Raw genomic sequence first — 8,414 nt, forward strand, 5'->3', positions numbered from 1 at the left:
TGGCTAACCCTTTTGCTCAAAATCCTGTTGCAGGGTGCCTTGCAGCAATCCCAGCCTTTCAGTATCCCAGGCTGGCTGGATCCTGAGATGTGCACAAGCCCCCGTGCTTCCCATCACGCAGAAGCAGCAGAGCCATCTGCCCATCCACAGTCCTGTTCCTTCAGTTCCTATACCAGCTGTTTTAAACAACATCTACAAAGATTTTGGTAACTGGGAGAATTTGGAATATTTTTTTGTTCAGAATCCAAACAAAACTAAACTTTAAACTTTTGTGGTTTTCCATGACAGTGAACACTATTTTCTTCCCAGACTAAACATATATACAAAGGAAGCAACACAAATATGCTTAAATCTGGCCAAACTCAGAGACTCTTCTTTGTTCTACTTACCCCAGTATGTGTCTAGAAGGACCTTCTCTGCCAAATCTCCAGGGCAATATACCACAAATGTACTACAGAAGGCCAGGGTTTTCATGAGTGTTTTGTGCTCTCAGAATAGTATTGAAGCTGTTACAGCAAGCCAGAAGCTGCTATCATCAATATCTTAAACAAACTATATTCATTGTTGATATACATCGTATTACAATTTTTCTTCCACTGAGTTACATTTGCAGAGTTTAAATTGTGTCATGTATCATTCTGCTATGAATTTGCAAGCAAAGAAATATATAAATATACAATACAGGTTTACAAGTCACCTCCACTGCCAAGAAATGCATCAGAAGTGTCATTTCTCAAACTGTTCTACCACTAACACTGAAAAGCCATTACAGACACGAAGACCTTCAGCACCTTCTCAGTGTTCTCCATGGGCTACCAATGTCCTTCATTAGATAATCTCATTTTATTGGTGTGGAATATTTACCTCTTTAACTCTACATTTTCTTCCTCTCTTTGATATTTATTATACTTAGGAGTATTTAGAGAGAACACTAGTGTGAATATAATTCTTCTACATCCTTGTAATCATTTGTCTCCTACTCATCCCACTTTTCTGAAAGATCCAGTCCCTGGCTACAGACAATGCATATCTTTCATCTTGTGCTTAACCATTTACTCCTCTTTCTTGACAACCCACCTTCTGCTTCCACTGGCAGATTTTCTTTCAAGTGTAGAAATTCAGTTCTGTTTCTCTTCCAGAAGGTAGACTTTTCTTTCATGTTTATATTCACGGCCATATTCCATGGGCCACCTTCTTACTCAGTTACCTGTCCAATATTTATTTCAGTAATTTTCAAAACACTCTGAGATATTTTCTACAACCTTATTGTCCTCGCTTTGGCTGAGGTAGAACTAATTTTCTTCACAGTGGCTAGTATGACGGCCTGTTTTAGATTTAGGATGAGAGCAGTGTTGCTAACACACTGATGTTTTAGTTGTAGAGCGGTGCATACACACAGTCAAAGAGTTTTCAGCTCCTCACACTGCTCTGCCATCAAGGAGCTGGGGAGGCACAAGGAGCTGGGAGGGGACAGAACCAAGATCTGATGTTGCTTATGGACTGACTGGGCATCTGTAAGTGGTGACGACTACCTTAGTCACCAATGCAGAGTCTCCAAATCACTGCATGCTGCACTGTTCTCCATTTCTTGTCCTTATGACTGCTGCTTGGAATGGTACTACCGGATATATAGATGTATTCACTGTCTGTATTCATGTCTACTTGAAGAAATAGTAAAAGATGAGGGATACAAATATTTTGTCTCTCAGAGTAGACTACGAGGGAGATGGTGTTACTCAAAAAAAGAGTTAATAAACGTGAGGAATGACGCTAAGGTAATTGCTCAACTGTATCTACCAAAGCAAGAAGGTCATAATTTGACCCTCCAGAAGATGGGCATGTGATGAGTGAAGCAGGTTTCTAATGCCAGAAAGCACTTTATCCTCACAGGAGAAGTCATTTGAACCAGAAAGGACTGTTTCACCTGCTGACAGTTGCTGAATAGAGGCTTCTTTTACTTGACCCATCATAGGGACAGCAACAGGAGCTTCTTGCCTGCAGTCAAAACAAAAAGGTGGGGGACTAAAAAATGGCCAGTTCTCTCAAATCAAAACACACATCTAATTCTGCAAAAAAAAAAAAAATTAGGGTAGGCTTTATTTTCCAGGTCCCAGTAATATCCCAGAGTATCTGTGGGAGCATGTTCATCAACTAACTACCTTCAGTACTGGAAAATCTTTTCATAGGAGATGAACTGGAAAATGGAGAAGTTTGCCATACAAAGGAACAGATGGTGACAGGAGTCTTCCCATACACTTCACTTCAGATCCCTCAAACCTATAAGAAACACAGGATCTCTTCTAACTGAGGAAAGAAGCTGAAAAGAAAGTACCAAGAATGTATTGATTTCTATGGCCTTATTAATGGGAAATAAAAAAGAATATCAAAGGATGGACAGCTTTACACTCATGTACCCAATAAAACTCCGCGAGATGTGATATTTCTTTTTGCCTATCTAAGTGCCCTTTTCTATATTAAGCTGTTGTTAATCAGTACTCATTATCTTTCTGGCACAGAGCAGAGCCCTGCCCAATATGTTAAGCAAAAACTTTGATCTTAAATGAAAAGCATGGTATTTAAAAAGGAAGCATACTAAATTACCTTGGATAGGAACCAGAAGTATCACCTTGGAATCTCCAGCAACTGTTGTTGTAACAATTAATGCTCAGGCACACGGCACTTAAAATGAGATGTAAAGACACAGATTTGGGGTTGTCTGTAGAATTAAATACAAAGATTCACAGCTTTTCTAGGTCCTGTCTGTTGAGTTTTAAGAACACTTTCTTTAGTTTCTAAAAAAGCTTTTTATGTTACAGAATGTATACACTTGAGGGAGTCCACTTCTACTTTTCCTTCTCCAAGCAGTCTTGATATTTCTATAATTAAACATCAAGGCACTCTTCAAAGTAACAAACCAGTTTTTATTACAGTAGAATATTTTAAAACAACATTCCTTTAGCAAATGCATATCTTTTCAGGTAGAAATGACAAGGGGAACGCTATATACTCTATCATTGAGGTAATTTTAATAACACCAGCATCAGTGAAAGAGCAAACTCCTATTTACCATGTTTGAAAATGAAACTCAATTTATTTTTTTCTTTTGATGACTAAAGCTTCAGGAAGGTACGTCAACTTTTAGCTGTTGATATAATTTGCAAACACAAAATAAACATTCCGAGCCACTTGCACAGAAAACTGCATTTGAATTTGCTGCATGGTTTGACTGTAGTTGTTTGTCATCCTCTAGCATTTGAAAACTACTTAATTCAAATGCTTGGTGATTAGCATAATCATTACTGCAGTAAATTATTTACAACTATATATACACTACCCAGTTGGAAAAAAGACTGAAATTCTGAACTGGAAATAGAACCAATTTGGTTTTTGTTCTTTGAATTAGCTCTTCACAATAAGGACAGGAAAAAAAATACTATTTCTTCGAATCATTTTTTCTTTTTTCTAAGAAAAAAACACAACTGGATGTTCTTTCACAGCTACAATGAGCCGTGTTGCTTTCAGGAAAATCCAAAGTCATTCCACTTGCACTGAGTGAAAGTTTGATGGCTGCATGAATGCTGAAAGAAACAACATGCAGCAAGAGAAGACCATTCTCCTGTGCTGCAATTATTGACACCTTATTAGGTTTAGAACTGAAGGTCAACTAAAGTGTACTTACCTTTTGTTTTGGAAGGGAAGGAAAATCAGTACTCTGTTGCTATGTGACTGGTTTCCAAGCAGCAGTTCCACTCACTTCTTGGGGGAAACAAAGTGTTCTTCTGTTTCTGCAAATGCTGTTTGTATTGAGTAAATCCAAGTGTGTCCAACTCAGACAATATGGTGTGAACTAGCAATGAAAAAAATGCATTTGCAAAAAACAGAAAGTAATACAATGACCTCTATCAACAAGAGATGCATCAGATACATGACAGATTGCTGGCATGACATTTTCGGGCTGTTGACTCAAAGAGAATGCCAACCTTTATGACCTGTACTTGATCCACCCAATTTATTTTGTGAATAAATGTGTATTGCTTCCTCTGTTTCTTAGCACGTTTGAAGTGCATGTCAAAAGCAACGCAAGTGTCAATGGAAATACTATCAAAGGGTGACATTTTCAACAAATAATGATTGACATCCCTGAACAAACAACTATGGATGCATCCTTAAACCGTTTTTTTCAGATGGGTGTTTTTAAATGATTATTATTTAGTCTTTATGAAAAGTGCCTCCTATTCTGTCCATTCAGAGTCTGATATGTTGCAGTAGTGGAAAAATGAAAGATACTTAACAAGTGCAGGACAACAGGACAAAATCCATTCAAGCCAAACTTAAACATCATTAATCAGATCGAACTTCATCACCCTCTTTTCAGCAACCCTGAACTGAACAACCTGAATTGAATCACAGCCTTATTTGATTATTTATTCAGATAATAAATAACTCATTCAGAAAGAGAGAGCCCAAAATCCACATTCATATATGTTGAATTTTCAAGAATGTAAAGGAAATTATTTAGTCTCTTAATTAGTGTCCTGTAAAATAAATTAGTAGACTTCAGCTTTCACTGGCTATTAAGCTTTCTATTCCTGAGGGTCTTCAGTTTGAATAAATGCAGAAAGAAGACATTTAAAGCTGTTTAAGTATTATAAATAAGGAAAAAAAAGTCATGTAAAGAGTTAGTCTGATCATTTGCTGAGAACCAAAAGTTTGTGAGGATATGTTTTACCTTTTAAAAGACAAACATTCTGCAGGCTTAATTTCACTGGAAGAAAAGAGACAAGAACAGCACAGAGAAGGAAAACAAATTAGGAAGAAGACTGGGACTGGATGATTCAGGTAATGTAAGACAAAAGCTGCAAAAGTTTGGGCTTCTGAAAGGGTATTTTTGTGTGGGATGACACAACCTCATCCTTACTGATGAGGCTATAAGAACTGGATCTCCCAGTAACACAGTGCACACCCTACAAGCTATGTGATGAAGAAATAGACCAGCAACTACTGCTCTTATACAAACCAAGGCAGCTCCTAAGAACAACTGACCAAAACTATACACACTGTCCTGCATTCATTAAAAACCATATTCAAATTGTAAAGTCAGTCATGCAACAATTGTGTAAGAGGAAAATTTAATTTGCACATGGAAATGTAATTCAAGGCTTTTACCAGGTGTGGAGTCATTTTGTCAGTCATTACAAGATTACATATGTTTTCTCTACAGATATCAGGCTGCGTAGTCAAAGAAGCAACATTCTGCAGCTTCCTATCTCATTGCTTGCATGGTTGAAAGGTCTAATAGGAATAAGCTTGGGTAACAGTAACGAGGAAAGGAAAAAGAGGACTGCAGTGCCAGAACTGGTAACTTTTCCGTCCTTAAGAATCTATCTCTGCCTCTGCTGAAGCCTCCAGTCACGGATGGGAGCTCCTATCCATAAGCATCACATCCCTTTCTTTCTCTAGGAATGATCTGAGATTTTGGGTTCATACATGTGGAAGAGTTGAAAACCTAACTGACCAATAATAAAAAAACAATCACATAGCAGAAAAAGGACACTAACAATCAGTGGACACTTTTGATCTTAATTGCATCTGTGTTTCAGTTCCTCATTTGTGAAACATGGAAAATACAATGATACCTTACTGCCTTATGCCGTTGCATAAAAAGAAATATTCACCAATAGTGAACAAGCTGAATGATGGAGACTAGGAGAAAACCAATGCTGAGATTCTGTTGCTAAGCCAAGTATTGGTAAGCTTTTCTGGTTCAATTGTACTGTCTACAGTGCTTCTACAAGCTTGTGCCTCGGTTTCTCCTTTGGTAAATAGAAAAGGCACTTTCCTTCTTCATAGCGCTTTTATGAAAACAACCATATGCTTCAGGTTATGAAAGACTCAGATACTGCAGTGATGTGGGATATCAATATTTAGAACAGACAGCACTATGGAAAAGCCAAGGACAGATATGGCATTTATTTGTCTGTTCTCCAAGGCCTGTATTAATTTGAGTCTGAAGCTACAAACTGAACAATGGGTGGAGGGAAGAACTACACAGAATATGAACTGCCTCATTACCTGCTCATTTTGCACAGCACTTCAGAAAATAACAATAAAGTGAAAGACAACATTAAAACTCTATCTCAGCAAGCCTACCACCCTTGAAGTAATGATTCCAAGGTAATCTTCCTTTTGACAACCTGAGCGCTCACATTTGCAGCTATAATGATTTCTGTTGCACATCATCTGTAGGGAGAGAGACACAGAGCTTCAGCCCCTGAGGTTCTGCACCCCAGGCACCAAGCACAGCCCTTGCCCTTGTGTGGAACCCCACTGCCTTCAGAGTAACTATGCAAAGCGTACCAAACAGCACACCAACAGCTATGTGGTGACTCTCTGAACAGCATAAAAATGTGAGGTGATGCAGCCCTGCTGCAAAACTTGTGGCTAATCCTGCAAGTACTGAAGTTTAGGAATAGTTTTATTCGTTTACTTAGTTCAGTGAACTGAACTATCACAGCACAAATTTGGCCAGGTACACCCTAAAGGCTGTTGAGAGTGCAAAGGTTTCTGGACCAGGAATTTCAGTGCCTCCTGATAACTCGCCCACATCCTCCCCACCCATACTTTGTCTTAAAATACATATACCTCTAAACAGTGCAAAGGCAATGCAGGAAAGCAGCAAAAGGTTGAGTAAAAAGTTTTGGGTGTTTTCTTGAAGTTCTCATCTCATGCATGATACTCTACAACACAGTTGCTGCGGGTAAGCCATGTTAAGCAGAAGAATGTTAGCAGAGAATGTAAACGTGCACCAAAGTATGACAGACCGTACCTTGGGGGCCACATCAATCTGCTAGACAGACAGGAGTCTACAATTCCTTTACCCTGCTGGTGAAAACATTTGCACACAATTTTGCTTAATTCTCCCCAAGAATCCACAAACACTTCCAGTACAAATTGCAGTTATACTATATACTCTGTATAAAAATTATTTATAGCAAAGTATTTATGCCACTGACTAAACTAGCTGACGAGTAGAGGTTCTTTTTTCCCCAAAATTCTTTACATTGTCAAAAAAGCCTGTATTTTGTCAAGAGCATCCTTCAGTATGACATTTCAGCTACCTCTACTGTCTCCACTAACTCAGTAAGACTTTTTAAAATCAAATGTTTAAATTCCTTCCGTAGATGTGTTGAATATCTCCACAGTAACTGCAAGCCAGTGCTGAACTGGCACAGCCGAATGTACCTTACCCATCCCCAATAGCACCTGCAAATGTTGGAGGGCAGAAGTAAATACTTCTGTGGCATACAGAGAACATTTCAACTCCATGTCATAGAATGGCTTGGGGTGGAAGGGACCTCAAAGATCATCTAGTACCATCCCCCTGCCATGGGCAAGGCTGCCAACACCTTGATCAAGCACTAGATCAAGTTGCCCAGGACCCCATTCAACCCAGCCTTGAACACCTTCAGGGACGGGGCATCAGCAACCTGTCACTTTATTTTGTCATTACCTTAAGATAACTGCAAATACAAAGCTCATATCTCCAGTTTATGAAGCGTATGTTTTTCACCTGCCTACCATCAAGGAACAGGGTTCAGACCCAGACATCATTCCACACTGATTTAGTTTCTGATCCAGCTGCTGCCCAGCAAATTGATCCACACAATGGGGAAGGCGTTGGGCACCCTGACATAATCCATGGGCTGAGGAGCCACCACAACTCCTCTGACGGGAGGAGAATGCCCCTTCCCACCACCCACTCTAGGGTCACCCATCATTTACCTGCAGCAAGTGGTGTGCCGCGCGGTAGCCCAGGCGTGGGCCACCCTGCACGCCAGGTGGCAACCGCCCAGTGCCATATCCGTGCCAGGCCACCACATAAGGGTTGTCCATGGTCAACCAGTAGCGGACCTGTCCGCCAAAATGCCGGAAGCAGAGCTCGGCGTAGTCACGGAAGAGGTTAGGCAGGACAGGGCTGACCCAGCCGCCGAAGGCATCCTGCAAGCCCTGTGGCAGGTCCCAGTGGTAGAGAGTGACGACGGGCTCTATGCCCAGCTCCCGCAGGCGGCTCAGGACTCGGCCATAGTGGGCCAGCCCAACGGGATTGATGGGTGCTGTGCCGTTGGGCATCAGTCGAGTCCAGGCCAGTGAGAAGCGATAGTGGGAGACCCCCAGGTGCCTCAGCCCCTCGATGTCACGGAAGATGTTGTTGTAGCTGTCGCTGGCCACATCACCTCCAGTTGGACCTGGCAGGATGGACCCTGCTGGAGTGGTGGGTCGGTGGGTGAAGGTGTCCCAGATGGAGGCCCCTTTGTCACCCTGTCGCCAGCCACCCTCGATCTGATAGGCAGCGCTGCCTGCGCCCCAGAGGAAGCCGTCGGGGAAAGTGTCGTGGAGGAAGAGCTGATCCTGCG

General features: G+C 41.0%; 1 protein-coding gene and 1 long non-coding RNA gene across 2 annotated transcripts in view; both read right to left on the reverse strand.

Moving 5' to 3' along the window:
• KL (klotho) overlaps window positions 1-8,414 on the reverse strand; it is a 59,851-nt gene that overhangs the window by 36,082 nt on the left and 15,355 nt on the right. Inside the window, exon 3 of the mRNA XM_031552119.1 lies at window positions 7,783-8,409. Within this exon, the coding sequence (XP_031407979.1) occupies window positions 7,783-8,409 (627 nt within the window). The remainder of the gene's footprint in view (window positions 1-7,782; window positions 8,410-8,414) is intronic.
• LOC109365428 lies at window positions 2,013-5,020 on the reverse strand. The gene is made up of 3 exons (XR_004158643.1): window positions 3,680-5,020; window positions 2,602-2,716; window positions 2,013-2,277 (listed from the first exon to the last, which is right to left on the reverse strand). It is a non-coding gene; the product is annotated as an uncharacterized LOC109365428 (long non-coding RNA).

Source organism: Meleagris gallopavo, chromosome 1, assembly GCF_000146605.3.
Source record: "Meleagris gallopavo isolate NT-WF06-2002-E0010 breed Aviagen turkey brand Nicholas breeding stock chromosome 1, Turkey_5.1, whole genome shotgun sequence".
NCBI lineage: Eukaryota > Metazoa > Chordata > Aves > Galliformes > Phasianidae > Meleagris > Meleagris gallopavo.